The sequence below is a fragment of the Moschus berezovskii genome, chromosome 9, assembly GCF_049115385.1.
Source record: "Moschus berezovskii isolate FMDL1 chromosome 9, NW_MosBer_1.0, whole genome shotgun sequence".
Lineage (NCBI taxonomy): Eukaryota > Metazoa > Chordata > Mammalia > Artiodactyla > Moschidae > Moschus > Moschus berezovskii.
The window spans coordinates 18,945,292-18,972,409 of NC_142468.1; the positions used below are offsets into that span (position 1 = coordinate 18,945,292).

Here is a 27,118-nt window from a genome sequence, read left to right on the forward strand (position 1 = left end):
ACTGAGCGTGACCGCTCAGGCTGAGCCAGGCGGGCTGCCTAAGACCAACTGCCCAGCCCCCACGCTCTCTGTGCATTTCCACCAGGTGAGGGCCCCTGTCCACGAGGGAATGTGGAGTGACCTGACTTGCCCCTAAGTGGTGTAGCCGTCACTGGGCAAAGCTAACAGGTATCTGGTCTCAGAACTCAGGAGCAAAGACGGCACTGAGGGACACGGCCAGCAAGTCTGACCTCACTCAACTGGGTGTGGGAGAGTCCTAACATCCATCCAGAGGAATGCTCAGATGAGCCTCATGGTGACACAGCACGTGGCCATCATGCAGGCCACACAGCAACGTGGGAAATGCTAGTTATAACTGCCAAGGGCTAAAAGAATGCAAAATCAGATTCCTATTACACGGTCACTGATTACCACCTCAGGAGACCCCAGTTCGATTCCTGGGTAGGGAAGATCTGCTGGAGAAGGGAAAGGCTACCCACTCCAGCTGGGAAAGAATCCACCTGCAATGTGGGAGATCTGGGTTTGATCCCTGGGTTGGGAAGATCCCCTGGAGAAGGGAAGGGCTAACCACTCCAGTATTGTGGCCTGGAGAATTCCATGGACTGTACAGTCCGTGGGGTGGCAAAGAGTCGGACACGACTGAGCAACTTTCACTTCACTATGATTACCAGTAAAAAACGACACTGTGGGGAAAAAAATTGCAATAAAAAGATGGCACTGGGATGTGGGCTATTTTGAAGCTCTTCTTTTCTCATTTAAAAAATGTGGTTAATTATTTCAAAGCAAAACCTTTATATGTGTGTTTTTAATATATATATAAAATATACACATATAGACACTGGTTTGGATGCTGGTGAAAACACACTCCCTTTGCTAGTTCACTCAGAAAGAACAGGTATGTTCCTGAAGAATCGTTACCATGGCTAGCGTCAGGTTGAAAATCTGACCCCTGGGTGACAAATTGTCCTTCCCACCCCTCTGGTCACACCTGCCATCCAGGCATCTTAACTGAGTGACGGGGAGGGGCCTGCAAGCACCAGCACCGAAGTGTGAGGACCCAGTGCCCAGGCCGTGCTAAGCAGCGACCTCTACTGTCTGCACCCGGTTTACCGCAGGGAAGGGGCTCTGGAGGGGAGCCCACCACCAGAAAGGATTCTAGTTGATTCAGGTCAAACTGTACCCCAAACACAGCAGAGAAGGTGAGTCCTGGCCCCCAACACCCCTTCCGCAGAAGGGTTCTGCTGCTAAGGTCTCCCGGGGCCGGACCTCAGTCAATTCCATCGCCTCAGCCTCCCGTCCTGCCAGCAGACCACTGAGGTTCTTTCACTCTCCTTGACTGGCCCTCTGCCTCCAGGAAGGCCTCCAGGGGTTGCCAGTCTAGCTCAGCGGTCTGACTCCTTCTGTCTGTGGTGGACACTCTGATCCTCTGCCAACATTTCTCTGGCCACTGGCTTCTGGTTTGGGTCTAACCAGAAGTGGGAACTTTCTGTTCCTGAGATACGATGCAATGGATGATGAAATGGAGGTGTGCTGGATGAACAGGCCCTGCTACTGAGGTCAGGGACAAAGCAAGAGCTGAATACGCTGTTGTTTCTGAAGGACGCTGGAACTTCAGGTTTGGCCACCAGATCCTGTCCAGCACGGAAAGGATTAGAGGCCCCTGGTCCACTGTGTATTTTCTCACCTGTGTACACAGCATACCCAGTAGAAAGTTTTTGAGATGGTTCTCTGTTGGCATGGGCGGACCCTGGCTTTAATGAATGTCAAGCGACACAGCTGTAGTGGTCAATGGTCAAGCACAGACTGTCTCGCCAGCATGGCATCGGCTGCTGGTAGCTGCTTGTTAGAACCATAATACCTGATTTCATGGCTAGTGGCTTCTATGCAGTCAGGCTTGATGGAAACCAAAGCGAAACCACAAATGGTCCAGGGGATGGCCACTACACCCTGGCACCCGCGGATGGCTCCCTTGCACTCACCATTATCAGGTTAAACTGGTCACTTGCCAAAGCGGAGGGATCCGAGCTCTGAATGTGGACCTTTTTCCTCTGCATGCAGCTCACTCGCAGCTCGTGGGCTAAACTGCAGAGGAGAAAGAGCAGCAGGGGAGGGCAGACGCCATACCTAGGTATCTGTGAAGAAGATACAGGGCTTCTGCTCTGTCCCACACCCAGAAGACCATCTTTGTGGGTCAGTTCTCTCTCTGTCTTAAATCTCAGCAGTGGAGCTAAGCAAGGGCCCAAGGAAGCTCGATTTAAGAATCTTAGGAAAACGACAGCAAAGAAATGAGTGGCTCATGGTGTCAAAGAAGGTCACACTAGAAAGATTGGTTTTGGATCATCTAGCACAACTCTTTCTCTTGGGATGAAGAGCATGTGACCGAACAGAACAACCTGCTGAAGGGCACACACTTCATCTGCAGCCGCCCACCCGATCATCTTCTTTCCTCTTCACCAAGGACTGAGCATGTCTTCAGGTGAAGAACTAGACCTTTAACTCTTTCCCACCTGCACTGGCTGATACTGCCTGTAGGGCCTGCCTTCCCTGGAGGGGGCCTCCCCAAGGAAGCCACCCACACTCATGTTGTTTCTTCCCTGGCCCAGCTGTAGCAGGAAGCAGCAGAATGCAGGGGCCAGGAGCTCAGGCTTGGGAGTCAGATAGACGGTCGGTCCCCTTTCTACCTTTACCCTGAACAAATCATTCCACTCTGAGTCTCAGTCTTTTCTTTTGGAGCCTGGGGGAAGGGTCACAGGTCTTTAGTTAGAACTGTAGACATCACAAGTGTTTGAAATTTAGAACATATCCATTTAAGTTGCCATTTTTGCTGACAACTCATTAAGAAGGAGAAAAGGAGGCAGAAGTCTGATGGGGTGAAGTTAAAGGACCTTTTACTTAACTAGAAACAAACTACAGGTAATGAAGGGGAAACACCTTGAGAAATTCCTTCCCTGTTTCTCTGCCTAGATGCATTCCCCGCTCTCCCTGGCTCTAGAGGAAAGGTGATGCTCCCAGGGCTGACTTCAGCAGCGGAAGGCAGGCTGTGGGCTGGAGCGCCTCCACTGTGAAGGCGCCTCAAAGGGCAGCTACGTGCGCTCTGCCGACTTAATTCTTGGACCATGGAAATAAAAAAACAGGAAAAGAACCCTGATGAAGAAAACATAACCACGAGACATTATCTTACCGGCAGTAACTGGTGGCGTTGAGAAAACCCAGCTTGCTTTTCTGGAGTAAGGAAGATGTATTAAATCCCAACCTGGCTATTTTCTAAATTAAAGAGAGAAAGATTCGATGAAGTTTTCTGTTATCGTATAATGGATTCTGCTTTTAGGATGCGATGAAGAAACAGGTATTAAGTTGACAGAAATTACACACATAAAAATCTGATCCTCGCCTTTGCTAGTCTCCTCTCCTTGGAAAGAGGAAAAGCCTATCACAAGAAAGTCTGTGAAAGCTGCGAAGTCTGCTTGGCACCCCTCTCTCCAAGGCCCCCATCAATTTAAACCTGAGATGAGGCCACTGAGCTAGTGAGTGCAGGAATGGCCCTGGCCACCGGGTCTGCGTCATGCTTTCCATTTGAGCTCCAGGGACTGTGGGCCCGGATTTTCCATTCCACTGCTCCCGTGATCGCTGAGACGTCCTGGCGTCTCACCCCCAGAAGGGATCCTGGCAACCCTCCTATCCAAACCACACGTTCTGGTTTTCCATTGAAAATATACAGTCACAGAGGCTCTATCGGGTTGCTAACCAAGAACCTCCAGGGGAGGAACAGAGTGTCAGGATTACTGATGAAACCCAGCAAATGAGAAAAGGCGGTGGTGGTGGGAGGAGCATCTAGCCTGTTCCTATTCTCTTCATCGGATCCGCGTCAGGGAAAGCTCGTTGACACCCTCACAGTGTGCCACGCCAAGTCTTATGGGGGGTGTTTCACTGACGCCTCCGTGTGGCAGTGGGTGGACGCTGGCAGGAGTGGAGGGGACGGGGCAGCCCCTAGGGCGCGGCACCTACCTTTCCCTGCTGTTTCTCTTCCTCTAGCAGCTTCAGCCGCTTGCGCTCCATTTCCTTCTGCTGGATACTCTCCTTTGTGAGCGGGTTGCAGTTGTTATGTCCAGGCAGCAAGCGGAAGTAGCGCTTCTTTTCAGGATCAAAGTAATAACCTGGCAGATCTTAGGTCAAAAGAAATAAAATTCAACTTAAAACTCCATGAACTTAGCCACCCAACAAGGAGCCCAGGGGCCTGTCCACCACCCCTCCCGGTTGCTGGTCCCTAGAGACGGCAGGTGGACGGGCACTGCCAGTTGCCACCCTGGACCCGAGTTCAGCCCTGCGGGTAGCCTTGTGCCGCAGGATCTCGGTTCCTAACACACTCAGCTCCTCCCTTGAGTGTTTCAACTTGCTCCCAGGATTTCCTCCGCGTCAGGAGTGGGCTAACGACATACCTAGAGTGTATCACATATGAGTGAAGACGCAGAGGGCTGAGGAGAAGGACAGTCAGAACAGAAAGAACCAGATGACGAGGTTTCATCTTTCCCTGCAGGTAGGCCCCAGAGGAGCCCTGTCCGGCAGGCGGCCTTACCTGGCACAGAAGAGCTGCCAGCTGTGCTGGAGGTCGAGGGGGCCTCACCATGGCCATCGCTGGAACCCTGCGGGCTCTGCTGCGCCCCTGCGTCATTCCTGTTGACACACAGAGTAACTTGCAGCCAGTGAGTCCCAGCCATTCTCTGACCGTGGGGTCCTGCAGTTCCATAGCCTTCGCATTCCCAACCCTCAATTACTTGGGAAGCACTGACCCTTCTCTTCCTTGGAAGCAGTCCACCTACTGCCAATGTTCCAAAGTTAGGGCAAGGTTTTGGTTTCTCACCCTTTACAGGATGCAGGCCACAGTACTTCCCCTTTTGTATCTCCTCCTTTGAGCATTTTCTGAGGTCTTTTGGAATTTTCCAGATGAAAATGAGAACAGAACTCTTGGCCAATAAGAATTTTACCAGCTGGGCTCATCTGTCAGCTCAAGAGTAGCTACAAAGCCAGGTGAGTTGCAGTCTTTACTGGATTCAGCAGTACAAAGAATTTACATTTTACTTGGCTACCCAAGCCTACAGCTGGAGAAACTGGGGTTCGGGCACAGAGGTGATTTCCTCAACAACACTGGGACAGAGCCATGGTTTAGACTCATTCTGCAAAGCTACAAGCAGCTCCTGTGGCAATTGCAGGCTGAAGGATATAATGATAGAACAAAAGACCTAATTTTAGAATTCTGATAAAGTCCAAAATTATGAACTTTCCCTGCCCCCTGTAACACTGAAAGGAATACAAACTGCAAAAAAAGGTTAAAAAAAAGACAGTCAAATAACTTTCTTTTTGCCTATAAATACTAACTATGCACAGTTTCAGAGAATATTATTTATTCTCCCTTTTTATGGCCCAGAGCTTCCCAAGGCAGTTCATCTGTTATCAGCAGCAAGAGAGAGATTAAGTGTCTACATTTCTAGTCCAAGGGCTGCTCTTCCCTTCTTTCCACGTGGAGTGCAGAGGATTGCTGTCCTGCGTGTTTCCACGCGACTCTGGCCGACTGAGTCAAGGCACTTTTTTTATACAAACCACATTCTACAGCACGCTGTGCTCTTGGGGGAAGGCCTGGGGCCCACGGTTCTCCTTATAAAACGTATAAACACTGGGTACGATCCTGACCTTTCTACAATATGGGTCAAGTTTGGGAGTTCAGCTCAGAGTCCCTATTAGCTTGAACCAAGTGAGGCCCGCGCATACAGAAGGCCTGCTCAGAGTCAGGCATCCTCATAGGGCTTTATATGCACTACTTTGACCTTCGCAAGAGAAGTACTATATAAGAAGAGTGACTCGGGGCGACCAAGTAGCTTGCCCGATTTCACACGGGAAGAACGCAGAGCGCCAAACCCAGATCTCCTAATTCTAAAGTCCTTGTTCCTTCCACAAAAATTTGATGCTTTTTTAAAACTTAAATTTTAGGTTTTTTTTTCTTACTCTTTGAGTTAATCTGTTCTAAAGAAGCATACGGGCATTCGACAGCTTCTGATCCTATAATTAGAAATTTGTCCATTTTAAAAGGAGATCTGGAGTGGAAGGTTTCTGAAATTGGCATATAGGTCTCCTTTGGTGAGGGATGGGCTGTAGAGACGTCCTCGGGCCAGAAGTCAGGTCAGCAGCCCCGAACTGTGAGGAGGTAGACTCTTCTGCGGTGGTGGGGTGAGTCACGTCCCGAGACTAGATGGTTTGTACTTCACTCACCCAGAAAAACAAGTGTGGAAAATGTTTATTATAGGGATTCCACCTAAGTATATGCTGTTTTATTTTCTAAGCTGGGTGGTAGGTACATGATATTCACTGTATTATTCTTTATACCTTTCTGTGTTCATTAAATATTACCTATTATATATTACATAGTCTTACTTGGGATTTAGGCTGAATTAATGAAATTAGGTTTCCAGAAAGCTATTTTCATAGGCTGAAAAAAAAAAAGAGAGAGAGGAAAAAGGTCTAAAAAATGGAGAAACAGCTCCTCAGTTATACCAGACAATGTTTACTAAGCCTGTGGCTAGGGCTCTGACCACAAGTCATGGTCACATGGAAGAGAAAGATGAGTGTGGCCATCTCCTCACTACTCAAAGTGTGGCAGATGGGCTGGTCCACAGCAGAGACACCCCCGTGGAAGCGTGTGAGACGTGTAGACCCTAGTCAGCCCCACCTCAGATGCTGCATTTGGTCGAGACCCTTAGGGAGCTACGTGCGTGTGAGGGTGCTGGTGATGCTAGGAAGACACTGGGCAACAGCACTTGCCTCTCGTTGGCACCATGCTGTCTGAAGCAAGCGTTGTGTCGGTGGCCCCTTCTCCTGTGTCTTCTACTCTGCCAGCTGCTTTTATGCATTTCAGCTCCTAAAAGACAGAAAGAAGAAACAAAAAGAAACTACATGCAAACTCACGTGTGCACATCTCCTCTTCCGTTTGCTTTTGATAGTTCAGTTCCTTCATGTACAGAACTAGGCAGAAGGATGTCCCCAACCTGAGTTATCAGGAAAGCCGCCACCAAGCCTTACCTATAGAAGGACTATAGGTAAATGGATATAAGTGGTAACTGGACTATAGGCACAATGGATAAAACCCAATGTGCCCGTAGCCACCTCTCTGTCTGCAGCCCTCTTACCTCACAACAGTCACCTGGCCTGCCAACCCGCCAACCTCCAATCCCCGGGTCACTGTGTGACGGGTTAACAGACTCTCACAATTACTTTTCGACTGAGGTCTGAGCCTGCCATGAGAACCTTCTTCGGCTAGTCTTCTTTTCCTTACCAGATTAACACCAGAGCTATATAATAATTATTCTTTCAATCCACACACATCCCTGATTCATACAGAACAGTTAATAGTAAACACTTTCTCTTCCTCAGTATCGAGCAGGAAAAACTGTGTACAAATTCAATGGGGCCAGTGCCTGTGACTTCTCAATGTGCTTTCGAGAGTGCTTCAGCTTCCTGAAGTGCATGAACTGTTAAAGGCACGGGTGTGCGTGTGCGTTTGTTGACATGATGACACTGACGTTGCCATAATGATTTCAAGTGGCTTTTTCAAATCTTACCTTATAGAGCCTGAATTTATCACTTAGTTGTCAAAATGTCACAAGTTTTAACACTGGGAGTCACACTAGGAATTCTTAAGAAACTGAACTGTAGTATGGAGGCCAGGTGCTGCGAGATTCATGCTTTCCCAACACCCGGTTGGGATTCCTTCCCCACTCACTGGAGACACCGTGACATCTGACTGAATGTACTTTATAAATGTATTTAAATGCAATGACAAAAATTGGAAAAATATTTCTAGGGCTGAAATACAACCAAAGAACAGATTAGAAAATCTACTTGCCTTTGTACAGGAGACAGGAATCAAGACCATCCCCATGGAAAAGAAATACAAAAAAGCAAAATGGCTGTCTGAGGAGGCCTTACAAATAGCTGTGAAAAGAAGAGAAGTGAAAAGCAAAGGAGAAAAGGAAAGATATACCCATTTGAATTCAGACTTCCAAAGAATAGCAAGGAGAGATAAGGAAGCCTTCCTCAGCAATCAATGCAAAGAAATAGAAGACAACAATAGAATGGGAAAGACTAGAGATCTCTTCAAGAAAATTAGAGATACCAAGAGAACATTTCATGCAAAGATGGGCTCGATAAAGGACAGAAATGGTATGGACCTAACAGAAGCAGAAGATATTAAGAAGAGGTGGCAAGAATACACAGAAGAATTGTACAAAAAAGATCTTTATGACCCAGATAATCACGATGGTGTGATCACTCACACTCACCTAGAGCCAGACATCCTGGAATGTGAAGTCAAGTGGGTCTTAGGAAGCATCACTACGAACGAAGCTAGTGGAGGTGATGGAATTCCAGTTGAGCTATTTCAAATCCTAAAAGATGATGCTGTGAAAGTGCTGCACTCAATATGCCAACAAATTTGGAAAACTCAGCAGTGGCCACAGGACTGGAAAAGGTCAGTCTTCATTCCAATCCCAAAGAAAGGCAATGCTAAAAAATGTTCAAACTACCGTACAATTGTACTCATCTCACATGCTAGTAAAGTCATGCTCAAAATTCTCCAAGCCGGGCTTCAGCAATACGTGAACCATGAACTTCCAGATGTTCAAGCTGCTTTCAGAAAAGGCAGAGGCACCAGAGATCAAATTGCCAACATCCGCTGGATCATGGAAAAAGCAAGAGAGTTCCAGAAAAACATCTATTTCTGCTTTATTGACTATGCCAAAGCCTTTGATTTATTGACTATGCCAAAGCCTTTGACTGCATGGATCACAATAAACTGTGGAACATTCTGAAAGAGATGGGAATACCAGACCACCTGACCTGCCTCTTGAGAAACCTGTATGCAGGTCAGGAAGCAACAGTTAGAACTGTACATGGAACAACAGAATGGTTCCAAATAGGAAAAGGAGTACATCAAGGCTATATATTGTCACCCTGCTCATTTAACTTATATGCAGAGTACATCATGAGAAACGCTGGGCTAGAGGAAGCACAAACTGGAATCAAGATTGCAGGGAGAAATACAATAACCTCAGAAATGCAGATGACACCACCCTTATGGCAGAAAGAGAAGAAGAACTAAAGAGCCTCTTGATGAAAGTGAAAGAGGAGAGTGAAAAAGTTGGTTTAAAGCTCCACATTCAGAAAACTAAGATCATGGTATCTGGTCCCATCACTTCATGGCAAATAGATGGGGAAACAATGGAAACAGTGTCAGACTTTATTTTTTGGGGCTCCAAAATCACTGCAGATGCTGATTGCAGCCATGAAATTAAAAGACACTTACTCCTTGGAAGGAAAGTTAAGACCAACCTAGACAGCATATTAAAAAGCAGAGACATTACTTTGTCAACAAAGGTCTGTCTAGTCAAGGCTATGGTTTTTCCAGTGGTCATGTATGGATGTGAGAGTTGGACCATAAAGAAAGCTGGTCGCTGAAGAATTGATGCTTTTGAACTGTGGTGTTGGAGAAAACTCTTGAGAGTCCCTTGGACTGCAAGGAGATCAAACCAATCCATCTTAAGGAGATCAGTTCTGGGTGTTCATTGGAAGGACTGATGTTGAAGCTGAAACTCCAATATTTTGGCCACCTGATGTGAAGAGCTGACTCACTTGAAAAGATCCTGATGCTGGGAAAGATTGAGGGCAAGAGGAGAAGGGGGCGACAGAGGATGAGATGGTTGGATGGCATCACCAACTCGATGGACATGGGTTCGGGTAGACTCCGGCAGTTGGTGATGGACAGGGAGGCCTGACGTGCTGCGGTTCATGGGGTCGCAAAGAGTTGGATGCTACTGAGTGATTGAGGGCAAGAGGAGAAGGGGGCGACAGAGGATGAGATGGTTGGATGGCATCACCAACTTGATGGACATGGGTTCGGGTAGACTCCGGCAGTTGGTGATGGACAGGGAGGCCTGACGTGCTGCGGTTCATGGGGTCGCAAAGAGGTGGATGCTACTGAGTGACTGAACTGAACTAAATTTGCCTTTATTCACCAACTTCTACTTTTGAGTAGGGAGTGCCTGCCTGTTCGCATCAAACAAAGCACTGGAAGTCCAGACCTATGTTTCACAATTCACTATTTATCCAAAGACTCTGTGTCAACCTATGATTGTGAGTTGGGGTTAATTCAATATAAATGAACAGAAATTAAATGAGTATCATACTTAAACATTTCATGAATTCTGTAATGAAGTCCTTGATTTGCTTCCTTTCAAAGTCAATCTGCTTCCCACAGAGTCACTGCACGATTTGGATTAGTTTAACCAGCCACTCTCTAGTCCTGTGCCAGAAAGAATATGCATCACTAAAGCACATCATACAGCCATGCCGACTTGGAGTCATCATAAATGTTTCACTTTCATCCTCTGCTGGGACATCATAAACTGACCTAGTTTTATTTACTCCTAGTTTGGTTCATTGCTGACAATACAGAGCGTTATCACTCTCCTAAAATCCTTTCCACTTCCTTCTCATCACCGTTAGTACATAGCACAGCTCCCCACTTCACCCAGAAGACGGATGTTACCAGCATGAATACCCCAACTTCTTTCTCACCCCCTGCACAAATGTCTGCCTTTACCAATTCTTATCATCTTCCCTCCTGTTTAGGAGAAACACGTGTCCCTGTGGCTTTTCCAGGCCAACCCATCCCTCTTGACAGTTTCCTTCTCAAACTCTGCTGACATCTGTTCTCATATGTTCAATCTCCCCCTTTCCTTATCTCAGCTTATAAACATCCTCTGGCTTTTCGTTTGTATGTGCTCCACCTCCAATCCAAAAGGAACAAAACTGTTCTGGAGGCACAATCTGTATGTACACACCCTAATTCTTTATTTTCCAGTCATTCCTCAATGCAGTCAGGCCTCCTCTATCCTCACTCTTCTGCTCAAATGCTCTTACTGAGGTGTTAACTGATGATTACCTACTTGCCAATGTTAGTGGTCTCTCTTTAATCCTGATTCTCACGACGTGTGACACCACAAAGCTTCATGCTTCTCGAGGTTCCTGGAATAGCTTTCTCTGGGTTCTCCCCTGACTTGTCAAGTTCACCCTGCTCTCATTTCTCTTGGGCCACCCACTCTGTGTTTCCCAACGTTCTACGCTAGAGCCTCTTGATTCCATACTTAATACCATCTCATCTACAAACACAGTTTCACCTCTATCTTAGCATCCCTCTAGAGCAGGGGTCCCCAACCTCCAGGCCTCCAGACCCGTACCTCCTGTCAGATCAGCAGTGTCATTAGATGAGAAACAAAGTACACAATTAACATAAGGTGCTGGAATCGTCCTGAAACCATCCCCCCACGGAAAAACTGTCTTCCATGAAACTGGTCTCTGGTGCCAAAAAGGTTGGGGACCACTGCTCTAGAGCATCTGCTGCTGCTGCTGCTGCTGCCAAGTCACTTCAGTCGTGTCCGACTCTGTGCGACCCCATAGACGGAAGCCCACCAGGCTCCCCCGTCCCTGGGATTCTCCAGGCAAGAACACTGGAGTGGGTTGCCATTTCCTTCTCCAGTGTGTGAAAGTGAAAAGTGAAAGTGAAGTCGCTCAGTCGTCTCCGACCCTTAGTGACCCCACGGACTGCAGCCTACCAGGCTTCTCCATCCATGGGATTTTCTAGGCAAGAGTACTAGAGTGGGGTGCCATTGCCTTCTCCGCTAGAGCATCTAGTTCTTATTAAAAGACCACCTCCTGTCTACTTCTACAGATCTAGCAGATTCAACATGTTCCAAAGAGTTCATAATCTCTCTCTAGTTTCCTAGTCTGCTCTCTTCAGTTCAGTTCAGTTCAGTTCAGTCGCTCAGTCATGTCCGACTCTCCGCGACCCCATGAATCACAGCACGCCAGGCCTCCCTGGTCTGCTCTCTTACCTATCTGTATTTCCCTTCTCTGAAATTCCACCATTGCTTCACCCCATCCAAAAATATAATTTTATTAATTTTCCTCAGTAACCACTTTAATGGTTCCTGAATTTAGATCAATTATCTTAAGCCTCAGACCAAAAAAAAAAAAAGTTGTATTTATTTAAAAAAAAATAAGTTAAAAGACTATCATTATTTCCAAGTCAATAAAAAGATAGGGGTGAGTCAAAGGCTTCAAATCACCCAGTGGGAGGCAGGTCATTGGCCCACCAGCACCACTGTCCTTAGCAGAGCACTGCACAATCACAAGGACACAGCAAATAAAAAAGAAATGGCAACTGCTGGTTTTGGCCGAAGACAATACTTCTAAACTACCAACTCACGTTCAGGCAATGCAACAGGAGGCTGACGAGATCAAGCCAAAGTCATTTTTAAAAAGTCATAACAAATAGATGTTGACCAAACACGGAAAAGAATTAAGAGTGTGATGAAATGGTATCTCACCTCCCACCATTAGATGTGATGTGAATTCTTTAAGATAAAAATCCTGCTTTGTTCTTTTTTCTATTCCTGGTACTCGGTAGTTGGCTCTTGGTAAATGTTCACTGAGCTAAAACCAACTGACCAACAACCAGCCAACCAACCAACCAGCCAACTCTGCAGCTATTTTAAATCCCAAGTAGCTTCCTTCTGCTCTGGGTATTTTCATTTGATATTCAACATACATTACAAAGTGCCCACTCACGTCAGGCACCGGGCATGGAGGGGCAGGCAGAGATAAATTGTGGTTCCCATTCTCAAGGGACTCGGTGCTTAGAGGGAAGATGAATGCATGAACCAATTCCTGCAGTGCATCTTCAGGGTGATGACAGGTCTCTCCAGGTGCAGTGGGGGAGAAGGCAGTGATGGCTTGGAGTGGAAGAGCCAGAGGGGAGAGTGAATTTGAACCTGCCCGTCAGGCAGGGTGGCAGTGTGAGGAGTCTGTGAGCACTTTTTGGTGTGGCCGGAGCCTAAAGTACAAGGGTTTGGGTGACTGGGCTAGAGGCAAGCAGGGTCAGATACTGAGGTCCCTGGGTGTTGGGTAACATTAGACCTGTATTTTAGAAAGGGCATTTTAGAGGCAGTGGTGGAGGGAATAAGTTGGAAGTTAAGGGTTGCTGCAGCAACTCAGGTTAGATGAACCCACCAACATGGAAGTGATAGTGAATGATACCTGGGATAGAAAACCCTGAAGTTAGAAAGATGTAGAAGGTAAATTTCATGGTAGAGGTGGGCAGAGGGCAGCTGAAAACTGGTAAGTGAATATCTGGTAGTGTTCTGACTTGAGAGTCCAAGAATAAAGAAGGAAGGACAGTTTGGAGAACAAAGTCTGACTGTGAACAAGCCAATCTCAAGATGTGTTAAAACAGGCCTGGGAATCCAGAGGGGAAATGAGGTGAAAGATACAGATTTGAAAATCATCAGCACACGGTAACAGATTGAGACAAATGTGGCTCAAGCCAAATATACAGCGAGGATTAAAACTCAAAATTAGAGACAATTTTATTGGACAGTAACATGAAGTCAGCACAATCAGTTTTTAGACTGGTGTTTCTCAACCAAGGACGATTTCACCCACCAGGGGACATCTGGCATTTTCCAGGGACATTTTTGTTTGTCACAGCGTGGGGGTGGGGAGGGGTGGGCTGCTCTGGCATCTAGTGGGTAGAAGCCTGGGATGCTGCTAACCATCCTGTAATACAGGACAGCCCCTTACAACAAATTATCCAGCTCCAAATAGTGCTGAGGTTAAGAAACCCTGCTCCAGAAGGAAGTGCTCAATAACAATTTTGCTGGGGATGAAATGCTGGCTCTCTGCTCCTTGGGAGCCACTCTGCCGAGCACAGACATTAAATAAGATGTATTGTTGCAGGCTGAGCTTGGCTTTGCTTTTTAGAGTATCTTTCAAGCACTTAAAGGAATAAAGAATAATAATTTCTAAGAGACCATTATTCTAGAAAGATAATGTTAATCTCAAACAAATAAAGAAACATGACTTAACTTTTTGGAAAATGTCTGAGCAATACTTATCAAGTAATTTAAATGTACATGCCTTCTTCCGGGAACTGATCCTAAGAAAACAATCCAAAAGATTGTAAGAATTATATGCAAGACATTTACTACAACTTTCCAACTCACTTTATGAAGCTAGTAGTCCTCTGTTGCCAAAACCAGACAAAGGTATCACAAGACAAAAAAACTACAGATCAACCTACTTTATGAACAGACACTATTCCTCAACCATATGCTAGCAAACCAAATCTAGGTTCAACATAAAAAAAAAAAAAATCAGTGCAATACACCATATTAACAGAATAAATGAGAGAAAAAAAAAAACACCCAGGTGATTATCTCAATAGATGCAAAAAAACACTGGACAAAATCCAACGTCCTGCTGGATTTCCATGGTGGTCCAGTGGTTAAGAACCCGCCGGCCAAAGCAGGGGACATGGGTTTGATCCCTGGTCCAGGAAGATCCCACATGCTGTGGGGCAACTAAACCCGCGTACTCCAACTACTGAAGCTTGTGTCCTCTGGGGTCTGGGCCACTGAAGCGAGAAGTCCGCACACCGCAACTAGAGAAAGCCTGGCCCACAGAAATGAAGATCCAGCGCAACAAAAATAAATTTCAAAAACAGAACAGCTCTTATCTTTAAAAAAAAAAATCCAATATCCTGGTCATGACAAAAACTAGGCACAGAAGGTAACTTCCTCAACTTGATAAAGGGCATTGACAAACCCACCACAGCTAACATCATAAAAGACCGCAAGCTTCTCTCCTAAGATCAGGAACAAGACAAGGATGTCTGTTCTTGTCATTTCCATTTAACACTTTCCTGAAAGTTCTAGTCAGGAACAATTAGGCAAGAAAAAGAAATAAAAGGAATCCAAACAGGAAAGGAAGAAGTAAAACTATATCTGTAGATGACATGATGTTACACATAAAGAAAATCCTAAAGGATTCACATACACACATATGCACAAAAACTATTGGAGCTAAGAAATGAGTTAAGCAAGACTGAAGGATGCAAAATAACTATACTTCTATACAGGAGCAGTGAGTAATCTGAAAATGAAATGAACACAAATCCATTTACAACAGCATCAGAAAGAATAAAGTACTTAGCGGTAAATTTAACGAGTGCACAACTCCATACACGGAAACTACAAGACATTATTGAAAGAAATTAAAGAGGACCTAAATAAACGAGAAGACAACCATGTCACGGATTGGAAGACTTAAGATGGTCTACAAACTGATGTACAGATTTAACAAACCGCTATCAAAATTCCAACTGCCATCTTTGGAGAAGTTACTAAGTTGATCCTGAAATTCATATGGAAATGTAAGGGACACAGAAGAGTGAAAATAATCTTGAAAGAGAGCAAAGTGGAGGACTCACACTTCCCAACTTCAGTGCTACGGTAATCAAGACACCGGTACTGGCACAAGGACAGCAACATAAATCAATGGAGTAGAACTGAGGAATAAAGAAAGAAATCCAGAAATAAGTAAATAAATACATATATTTATGGATGTATAAATATATACATCCATATATTTATGGATGAAATAATATCCAGACATAAATCCATATTTTTTGCCTATTAATTTTTAAAGAAAATTATTTATCTATTTCTTTTTAGCTGCGCTGGGTCTTTGATGCTGAGTCAGGGCTTTTCTCTAGTTGCCTCAAGCTGGGGCTACTCTCCAGTTGCAGAGTCTGGGTTTCTCACTGTGGTGACTTCTCTTGTTGCAGAGCACAGGCTGTAGGGCACACGGACTTTAGGAGCTGTGGCTCGTGGGCTCAGGAGCTGTGGCACGCGGGCTCTAGAACGCTGGTACAGTTTTTGTGGCACCCACGCTTAGCTGCCCCACAGCATGTGGAATCCTCCTGGACCAGGGATCGAACCCATGAACCCCACACTGGCAGGTGGAATCCCAACTATTGGACCACCAATGGAAGTCCTGACAATTGATTTTTGACGAAGGTGCCAAGACCATACGGGGGTGGGAGGCAGCGGCAGATAAAGAAAAACCTTTCAACTGCCCAAAGCTCTGGATATTCACCTGCAGAAGAATGAATCTGATTCCTATTTCACACCATATATAAAATTAACTTGAATGGGTCTAAGCTCTCGAACTATAAAACTTTTGGAAGAAAACAAAAGTATAAATCATCATGAATTTTGAACAAGCAACACTTTAAGTATGACACCCAAAGCACAAGGAAAAATAGCTTAACTAGACTTCATCAAAAGTAAAAACTTTTGTGCTAAGAACACTATCAAGAAAGTGAAAAAACAACCCACAGAATGGGAGAAAGTATTTTTAAATCATGTATTTGATAAGGATCTAGTATCCAGAATATATATACAACTCAACAAGAAAAAAGTAACTCGATTAAAAACAAGGAAAAAAATCTGAAGATGATTCTTCAAACATACACCACTTAGAAATGTGGTAAACAGCCACTCAAAACGTGAAAAGATGCTCAGCACCATTAGTCATCGTGCTATGTGCTTAGTCACTCAGTTGAGTGAGACTCTGCGGCCCCACAGGACTGCAGCCCTCCAGGAGCCTCTGTCCATGGGGATTCTCCAGGCAAAAATACTGGAGTGGGATGCCATGCCCTCCTCCAGGGTATCTTCCCAACCCAGGGATCGAACCCAGGTCTCCCACATTGCAGGCAGATTCTTTACCATCTGAGCAACCAGGAAAGCCCTAGTTAGTCATTGCTGCTGCTGCTGCTGCTAAGTCACTTCAGTCGTGTCCGACTCTGTGCGACCCCATAGACGGCAGCCCACCAGGCTCCCCCGTCCCTGGGATTCTCCAGGCAAGAACACTGGAGTGGGTTGCCATTTCCTTCTCCAATGCATGAAAGTGAAGTCGCTCAGTCGTGTCTGACTCCTAGCGATCCCATGGACTGCAGCCTACCAGGCTCCTCCGTCCATGGATTTTCCAGGCAAGAGTATTGGAGTTATTAGGTACATGCAAATCAAAACCACAATAAGATACCACTTTCTCTCTCTCAGGATGGCTACAAAAAAAGAAAAATAAAAGTATTGATGAAGATGTGAAGAAACTTCTGGTGGGAATGTAAAACACTGCAGTCACTATGGAAAATAGTTTGGCAATTCCTCAAAAGAGTCCACAGAGTTACCATATGACTTAACAAAATCCAGCAGAAATGAAAATATATGGTCATATAAAGATCTGGACAGTAATGTTCATAGCAGTATTATTCATAATTGTCCCAAAGTGTAAATAATAAAAGTTTCTATCAACTGATGAATCAGTAAAAATATAGCACATCCATACAACAGACTGTTATTCAGGCATAAAAAGAATGTACCATTGACAGAAACTACATCATGGATGAACCTTGAAAATACTATGCTAAGTGAAAGAAGTGGGACACAAAAAGCTACATACTGTGTGATTTATTTGATGTGTATGAAATCTTCAAAAGAGGCACATTCAGAGAGACAGAAAGAGAGAAGTGGTTTTTCAGGGGCTGAAGGAGGAGGGGTACAGAGTATGAGGAGTATAAAGGGCCAGGTCCTTTCTTTTTTTAAAGCTTATTGAAAGCCTATTTTTCTGTTATGAATAACTGCTTTTTCCAGTTATCCCCAGATGAGTTGATAAAGACTCTGACTAAACTGTTTTATGCTTCCAAGAATAAGAGTAACTATTACATCTTTTTATTATCTAGGTGGTAGGTTTGAAAAATTTTTATAGAATTTTAAATGATTTATGATGTTCCATATATTCTTGTTTATGTTTTCTTAGGCAACATTCCACCAAATTACTAGTGCCATATATAATACTTGAGTATGACAGCAGTTAAAAAATGTTTTAAATTATAATTGATTTACAATGTGTTAAATTTCTGCTGAACAGAAAAGTGATTTAGTTATACACACACACACACATTCTTTTTTAAAGTATTCATTTCCAATACGGCTTATCACAGGACATTGAACACAGTTTAATAGGACCTTGTTTATCCATCCATTTTACCTGTAAGAATTGCTCACATCTGAGAACCTTAACCTCCCACTCCGCCCCTCCAACCCGCCTACCCCTGGCAACCACAAGCCTGTTCTCTAGGAGCACGACAGCAGTTTTACTTGTTTTAAAGTCAGAATCAAACTGAATATGACTTTAAACTAAAATTTATGTTTTGTGCATTTGTAAAACATGGATATACTGGTATCATATTTCCTTTATTCTGCTCGATTACACACTTGTTGAAAGGTAAATTTACAGATCAAATGATGGAACTTAATGATTCACTGAAAGTTTTTTTTCTCTTTTTTAAAAAGAAAACTTGTCTTTTTAGTTAAAGCTTCATGGAACAGAATTTATATTTAATCAGAATGACTAGACTGGAGCCTTTTGGGAAGTCAATCTAAAAGAAGCTAACAGGAATTGATAGAAGTTTTGGTTTTTGCTATTTACTTACTACAGGACTCCCAACCAGGCACAGTACATTAATATGAAATACTCTGAAGCCCATAATCTTACAAATGTGAGAGTTATACAAAAAGACCATATATCACTGGGTAGGAAGTTGACTAGGTACGAAGTGAAATGACTGGGTGTGTAATTTTTTTAAAACCTTCATTTTGGGTCAACATAAATAATCCTTTAATTTCCCCCCTACTTTCAGCAGCATTCCATTTTGATGGGCTTCCCTGGTGGCTCAGAGGTTAAAGCGTCTGCCTCCAATGCGGGAGAGCCAGGTTCGATCCCTGGGTCGGGAAGATCCCCTAAAGAAGGAAATGGTAACCCACTCCATTATTCTTGCCTGGAGAATCCCATGGACGGAGAAGCCTGGTAGGCTACAGTCCACGGGGTCGCAAAGAGTCGGACACGACTGAGCAACTGAACGGAACGGAACGGAATTCAGCAATCCTGAAATCTGAGTCATATTAAGATAAAAATGAAAATGATATATATACTAAGGAAAGTTAGTTTCCTTCTTCTGTAATATCTAATTCATCTTCTGATTGATCCTTTCTTAGTCCACAGGTGGACACTTGTCCTGTTCCAGACAGAGTGAGCTGAGCAATCTCTGAAAAGGACTCCGTGAATGTACTCTTACAATATATGTGAGATGGATAATCAGTTGAATACCTAGAGCTTCTGAAAACCTCAGAGCTTCTCATCAATCTTTTGTATATTTTGGTAGGCAGCAATGTATACCTCTGAAGCTATGCTGAGAAAAAGCATTTCAATAATGATAAATTCTGAAAACAGTCTTCATATCCTTTACTTCCTGCTTTTCAGAACCACCAACCATTTCCTCCAGATGAGGGCTGTCTGTACAACATCCACTGTAGCTCTTTATAACTGGGTTCATCAGGAAATAACACGTCCAGCGGAAGGGTGTGGCGACTCCATTTCTTGATGATGATGTCACTGTGAGGTCATCCCATTTTGTTTATGGTTCCTTCCACTCACTGCTGCGGCTTGCAGACAATCCTGAAGGTCGGTACACGCTTCAGCGGTTTTTCGGACCCCCTTCAAAGCTGGGGTCTTTTGTGATCTCACGTGGGCAAGTCGGCTCTGACTCTCAGCCTGGCAGTTTTCTGCGCATGCGCGCGAAAGATTCGCACAGATAATCAAACTGCTCCCGGGTCGAGCTGCGCAGTTTCCGGGTACCGCTTCCTTCCTCTTCCCCAAGACTCCATTCCAGGCCAGGCGGCCAAATCCCGAAGGTGCAGCCCGGAAAAGGCTGGGCCCGGGAATCTCAGACCTAACCAGGAAGCCTCTCTCTTGGCCTCTATGGCACGATGGGCCCAGTCCTGCCGAAATTCAGCACAGGGCCAAGGCTCACTGCCCCGTCCTACCCAGCACGTGGCCCGCAGCGTCTTCCTTGGGGAGTGATGAAAATATCCTGGAATAAGATGGTCGTGGGGCTTCCCAAGCGGTACTAGTGGTAAATAACCTATCTACAAATGCAGGAGTCATAAGAGACCCAAGAGACGCGGGTTTGATCCTTGGTTCTAGAAGATCCCGTGGAGCAGGGCATGGCAACCCACTCCAGTATTCTTACCTGGAGAATTCCATGGGCAGCAGAGCCTGGTGGGCTACAGTCAATAGGGTCGTAAAGAGTCAGACACCATTTAGTGACTAACGCAGCACGCACACACGCAAGATGGTCACATGACCTTGGACATATTCTACAAAACCTGCCGAACGGTGCACTATAAAAAGGCGAATTATATCCCCCAAGTGAAAGTCGCTCAGTCGTGTCCGACTCTTTGCGACCCCATGGACTATACAGACCACGGAATTCTCCAGGTCAGAATACTGGAGTGGGTAGCCCTACCATTTTCCAGGGGATCTTCCCAACCCAGGGATCGAATCCAGGTCTCCCTTATTGCAGGTGGCTTCTTTACCAGCTGAGCCACCAGGGAAGCCCAAACAAACAAACAAATATTTTCCTGCTACAAAAGTACTATGACGTTTATAAATGAGACATATCCTAAATATCCAGCGACAGATAAGATTATAGAGGTTACTGGACTGCAGCGTGGGAAACGCTACCGCCACTGGCTTGAAAAGCCCCACATAAAATGACCTCTGCAGGGGACTTGCCATGCCCACCCTGCGTAGTATTTAAAACCACCTCACAAATGAAGGAAATCAAGGCTTTGAAGGCTAAATATGGTACCCAGAAAGACACAAGGGGGTGGGGTTGGGGGTTGGGGAAGGGTTTCTACTCCTGCTGGTCTGCCTCAGGACACCACCTCAACTGCGATCAACTGCGATCTCCACGATTATTTAAAACTAGAGTTTGGGGTTTTGTAATTCTGTTTCCTCCTGGAAGCTGTGGCCTCAGTTTTCTTTCCTGAGAGCTGCTCGATTCACAGGACAAGGTCTGTGGACCACCCCATGTCCATCCAGGGGAAAGGGCGCGGCGCGGGGGGAGTCATGGTTTCTGAGGTCAACTGGGGAGACGACGAGGCTTCTTGGACACCGCGAGCGCTAGCTTCGTAGCTAAGGCACCTCGGTGAGGAGGTTAACTTCGGGAAGCGTGGGTTCATCCCGTGGCCCCACCGCTTGCTAGTGACCTCGGGTAAATGACAATCTCACTAGGGCTCGTTCTGCGTCCGACAGAGGTACTGCCGGCGACGTCATGGGGTTAGTGTGCAGAAAGCTTCGATAATGCTTATAAAGCAGTTGGTAGTGCCTAGCATTGTTCTTGCCTGGAAAATCCCGTGGACGGAGGAGCCTGGGAGGCTGCAGTCCATGGGGTCGCGAAGAGTCGGACACGACTTCACTTTCACTTTTTACTTTCATGCATTGGAGAAGGAAATGGCAACCCACTCCAGTGTTCTTGCCTGGAGAATTCCAGGGACGGCAGAGCCTGGTGGGCTGTCGTTTATGGGGTCGCACAGGGTCGGACACGACTGAAGCGACTTAGCAGCAGCAGCAGCACTGTAGGTGCTTGCCTTAACTGCTATGCTGACCTGTCTGAAAGTCAACTACAATCTGAACTTCCAGGTGAAACAGACACCAAGAGCCCGCATCCAGCCACTGACAGCTATCGGGTGGCACCTTGACATCACAATTCAGAAAGAACGCTCCATTGGGGCAGACACGAAGCGGCGAAACTCAGGGCCTTCCTCTCCCGTCTCTACGGCAGTAAACTGAACGCGACGAGCGAGCTCCACGCGCCCACAGACTCCACTCAACCAGAGTTCGCCCGCCCAGCCCCCTACCCACGCCGGGGTCAGGCCGGCGTTCCACGTGTTCGGCCCCTCCTCCCCGCCCCTTTTCTCGGGCCTTGCCCCCACCTCCTATCTCACCCCGAGCTCCATCAGAGGGCCAGCAGCGGCCCCCGAACCGACGCCAACAGTACTCCAGTCAGCGCAGACTTACTCGATCAGAGGATTTTTTTCCGGCTATCCGTCGGGCCCAGGGTCCACAGGAGTCAGGGGCGAAGCGTGGAAGACCCGGAAAGACCGAAGGGTAGCGTCTGCCACTTAGCTGCGTCCACTCTCGCGTTGTCGGAGAGGATAGGGAGAAGGAGGCCGCCCCTCCTTCCTCATTGGACGCGTCTTCTGACGGTCTATGCCAATAAGGGTGGCTCTCAGGGAGGGGGCGTGGTTGGGGTCTCGGCTCCGCCCAGGCCTGGCGAAAAGGCAGCGAATCGGCGGCTGAGTTCTTTGGGCTCCGCCCTTTGGGGCGGGGTCATGGACTCTTGGGACGGGGCCAAGCATGTTCGGGGCGGGGACAGGCGCGCTTTGGGGCAGGGCCGGGGTGGGGCCGGAGGCGAGTTGAGACTCGGCGAATGCGGTGGCTTCCCAAGCGGTGGGTACCCCACCCGGCACCGGGTGTTTTCTGTGTCCAACCCGGTTAGCCCAGGAAATTCTCTCGCCGCTTGGGACCCCCTCCTTTAAACTTACAGAGGAGGAAAGAGTGTGTTGTGGAAAGGGCGACGGAGGCTCTGAGATGAGAGGAAAAAGAAACCGGTGGTGAACTGGTGGTGACCTATTCGGTTGTGTCCTCTTGTAGCGGAGACTGCTGACCGTAGGTCTGTGTGGCTCCAAGGTGCAGAAGAGCGTGCCCTCAGCTTCAGTACGGGAGCTTCCGCTGTAGATGAAGTTCTGTTTCCTTCTTGCTGTGTGACCTTGGGGAAGTCTCTTCCCTTTCTGGCCTTGATTTCTTCTGCTGAAACAAGGAAGTAGATCTAACGTTCTGAGGTTCTCTCGAGTGGAAAGTTTGTTTATACAATTAATATTTCCAGAATGGTCTGTCTGTGCTGTGCCTGCTCCAGGTATCATTGACGTAAAAGATGGAAAATGGAAGCCTGTGTAGGGCCCTTGACCAGAAGTGGCAGTTTGCTTTTTTTTTTTTTCAGATTTGGTTTATCTTTATTGTAACTGAAATATAGTTGATTTACAATATTGTGTAGTTTCTGGTGTACAGCAAAGTGATTCAATTATATATGTATTTATATATATATATATATATATATACCTTTTCCATTATGGTTTGTTATGTGATATTGTCTACAGTTCCCGTGCTATACAGTAAGACCTTGTTGTTTATTCATTCTATATATATTCTGTAAACCGCAACCTCCCACTCCATGCCTCCCTCACTCCTCTTCCCCTTGGCAACTTAACTACAGGTACGTTCTCTATACAAGTGACAGTTTTGTGAGGAGAGCTGGGTTCAAATGGGCCAGGCTTGGTTGTTGCCACGAGCAGACCTGGCACAGCATGTGCCCTGTTAACCCAGGGCCCTGTGAGTTGCTAGACCCCTTATAAAATAGATTATGGGGTTAATCAATTGTGGCCATGTGTGAAAGCGTTTCAACAAATAACAAGGAAGGTAGGATTCTGTCTCTCAAGAATTTTATATAAGAAAGGGTGTGAGTGGGAAGAGATGATCAGAGTAAGGAGAGAAGTTAGTGTAAGAATAAAGGACAGCTTCATGAAGCTTGAGCTGCCTGGAAGAGAAAACAGAGAAATTCTAAGCTGAACCAAAAATCTAACTGGAAGCCTGTTCAGGGAGTAGTGAAGCATTCATTTTGGCTGAATGGGAGGGGAGTCTTGGAAGCTAAACTGGCAGAATAGGTTGGATCAAATGTCAAAGTAAGGAGCTGGCAGAGGGACCCTCTGCAGGTTTGAGAGGTAGGGAGTGACAAGATTAGAGCTGTGATTTGGGGAGATGACAGCTGTGGTTTGGACAGCACTGTCAGAGAAACTGGAGAGGAAAGATATGCGAGTCTTCTTAGAAGATGAGTGCACCCACAGTCCCTGCGGAAGGTAGTCAGAGCTGAACCTGAGCGGTGGCAACTGGGATGGAAGGGAGGGGTAGAGTCAAGACAGATTTCAGAGGAGGGGGAATCTGTAAGATGTGAGGAACTCTGGGAAGAGTCAAATGGGATTCCTGGCAGTAGAGCCAGGGTCACCAGAGGAAGTCAGGAGTTGGCTTGGGGCTTGCAGAGAGAATGAATGACAAACATCCAGCCCCCAGGCTGTCTTGAATATTCACTGAGGGAACTGAACGGGATGTGCCTTGGGGATCTGAGGTAGGTACATCAGAAAAAGGATTAAAAATATTTGCAAATTAATGACCAAAGGAAGTTTGGCCTTGGGCAAGTCTTTTGGCATTTGTGAACTCCAATTTCCTCATAGGTAAAATGAGGATAATGATACCTGCTGAAGTGTGTTTTTTTTTTCCATATATATATATATATATTATATATGTCTGTGTATACACACACAGGATATTGAATATATTTTTCCTGTGCTGTTACACCTGTGCAACCCCATAGACTATATAGTCCATGGAATTCTCCAGGCCGGAATACTGGAGTGGGTAACCTTTCCCTTCTCCAGGGGATCTTCCCAACCTAAGGATTGAACCCACGTCCCCTGCATTGCAGGCAGATTCTTTACCAGCTGAGCTACAAGGGAAGCCCATATATATATGTCTGTGTATACAAACACAGCATATTGAATATACTTTTTCTGTGCTATGCAATAGACCTTGTTTTTCGAAAAGAGTGGCTGTGAGGAGAAAACTGGAAAGCACCTTACTGCTTGATCTGTAGCTTCTATGGACTGAGCATCCTTTATTATGTGGATGACTTGATATGTGAATAGTGCATATTACTTATCAAAAGTAAGAATAATTCCTTTTTCTCATTTCATCTCCAGAATTTGAAGCCAATGCAAATAAGTTTTTCTTTGAAGTGGCACCTAAAATGAGTCAGCATTAACTTTGACTACATTAAAAAAAAAAAACAATACTTTTAGAGGCCTTGTCGTGTGCCACATATTTCTAAGCCCTTTCCATATATTTGTTCTTTTAATTAGCACAACCCTATGAGGCATGTACTATTAATATCACCACCTTATTGATGAATTGAGTGACAGAGAAGTTAGGTAACTTGCTCAAGCTGGTGAAAGATTGAAGGCAGGAGGAGAAGGGGACGACAGAGGATGAGATGGTTGGATGGCATCCTTGACTCAGTGGATGAGTGGCACAATTTGTGCTCTGAAGGAAAAAAGTATAATGAAAGTCTAAAAACATACTTCAATTTGGTATTTACAACTTCAATTTGGTATCAATATTTACAACTCTTACCACAGAAAAGGCTAATTGTCCTAAAATATAAAGTGCTCCTATAAATAAACTCAATAGAAGAAGTTGCAGTGACTACACCAACTATGCAAAAAAGGAGCCAACATGAAAGGATGCTCGGCCTCACTCAAGGTAAGGAAAATAAAGTTTAAAACTCCTTTGACATACTCTTTTTCATAACCAGATAGACAGAATCCAAATGTTAATACTCAGTGAGGCTCCTGGGCTTCCCTAGTGGCTCAGCTGTAAAGAATCCTGCAATGCAGAAGACGGGGGTTTGATCCCTGGGTCGGGAGGACCACCTGGAGGAGGGCATGTCAATCTCCTCCAGTATTCTTACCTGAAAAATCACATGGACGGAGGAGCCTGGTGGGCTATGGTCTGCTGCTGCTGCTGCTAAGTCACTTCAGTCGTGTCTGACTCTGCGACCCCATAGATGGCAGCCCACCAGGCTCCCCCGTCACTGGGATTCTCTAGGCAAGAACACTGGAGTAGGTTGCCATTTCCTTCTCCAATGCGTGAAAGTGAAGTCGCTCAGTCATGTCCGACTCTTCGAGACCGCATGGACTGCAGCCTACCAGGCTCCTCCGTCCATGGGAGTTTCCAGGCAAGAGTACTGGAGTGGGTTGCCATTTCCTTCACCTGGGCTATGGTCTATGGGGTCACAAAGAGTCAGACACGACTAAAGCTACTGAGCACAGCATAGCACGGTTAGGCCCCCATGCAAGCTTTAAGGGAGACAATTTGGCAATGTATCAATATTTATCAAAATAAAAATACACATACTTTTGACCTAGCAGTTACACTACTAGAAATTCATCCTAAAAATACATTTGCTTATATGAAAAATAACTTAGGTCCATGAAATATTTTGTAATAGTGAAAGTTTGGATGCCATCTTAGAGTCCATTAGTTAGTAGTTTAAAAAGTAATGATGCAGTCATTCAGTGAAATACTGTGCACTTAAAAAAATAAAAGGAGTCTCTATGCTGAGGTAAAAGTATCTCCAAAATAGATTCTTGGTGAAAAAAGCAAAGTTAAGAGCAGTACGTAAAGTATTATATAGGGTAAAAAGTGTGTGTGTGTATGTATGTATATCTCCCTGGAATGATAATACTCATTACCTATTGGGACCTGGGTGGTTAGGTGACAGGGATGGGAGAGAGTTTTCACCCTATTGTACCTTTTGAATTTTGACTATTGGCTTATATTATTTATTAAAATATAAAATTTAAATATTAACTAAATCCACATATTACACACGGCAACCAATTGCAGGAGTTGTTCATTTTAAGAGGTGACATATAAATGTGTTCTGTTGGAACATTTGTCAAATCCCATCAGAGAGACACTAATCTAAAATGTAATAAATACAAGAGTAACATAATCAACGTGTCCACTGTATGATAACAGTCCTCCCAGAGCCCAGAAGAAAGGATTCTTTTCATCAGAATTTGTCAGTGTTTATTCAGTACCCAAAGGATGTGAATGTCTTGGTCACTGGAAATCTCGATCCAGAGTAATTCTCCCGTCCTTTTACTAATGTGAATTAAATATCCCACAAAATTCTTCCAACCCCTTAGTATGACTACATGTTCACTGAACTGCCAATGACTGATTCTACCACTTAGGACATGATTCTGAGAAGGAGAGAGCCCTGAGTAACAGGTAAGAATATTATGGGCACCTGGAAGTTATATATCCTGGTAATAATTGACCTGTGGTATTGGTATTCTTGGGTGGTCTGAAACAGTTTCCAAGGGTCCAGCCCAAGTAACTGATGACATCAAATGCTTGAACCCATAAACTCAAAGATAAGACGTATGGTATTGCTAAAATATGATGGAATTCCAGTTGAGCTATTTCAAATCCTAAAAGATGATGCTGTGAAAATGCTACACTCAGTATGCCAGCAAATTTGGAAAACTCAGCCGTGGTCATAAGACTGGAAAAGGTCAGTTTTCATTCCAATCCCAAAGAAAGGCAATGCCAAAGAATGCTCAAACTACCGCACAATTGCACTCATCTCACGTGC

At 45.3% G+C, this 27,118-nt stretch overlaps 1 protein-coding gene across 2 annotated transcripts in view; it reads right to left on the reverse strand.

Moving 5' to 3' along the window:
* DCAF4 (DDB1 and CUL4 associated factor 4) overlaps positions 1-22,019 on the reverse strand; it is a 32,527-nt gene extending 10,508 nt beyond the window's left edge. For both annotated transcript variants that reach the window (XM_055437504.2, XM_055437503.2), the window contains exons 1-6: positions 21,865-22,019; positions 6,811-6,907; positions 4,574-4,671; positions 4,006-4,163; positions 3,182-3,264; positions 1,980-2,082 (exon numbers count right to left, since the gene is read on the reverse strand). In XM_055437504.2, coding sequence (XP_055293479.2) covers positions 1,980-2,082; positions 3,182-3,264; positions 4,006-4,163; positions 4,574-4,671; positions 6,811-6,899 — 531 coding nt within the window. In that variant the 5' untranslated portion in view covers positions 6,900-6,907; positions 21,865-22,019. The remainder of the gene's footprint in view (positions 1-1,979; positions 2,083-3,181; positions 3,265-4,005; positions 4,164-4,573; positions 4,672-6,810; positions 6,908-21,864) is intronic.
* Between the last annotated feature and the right edge of the window lie 5,099 nt (positions 22,020-27,118).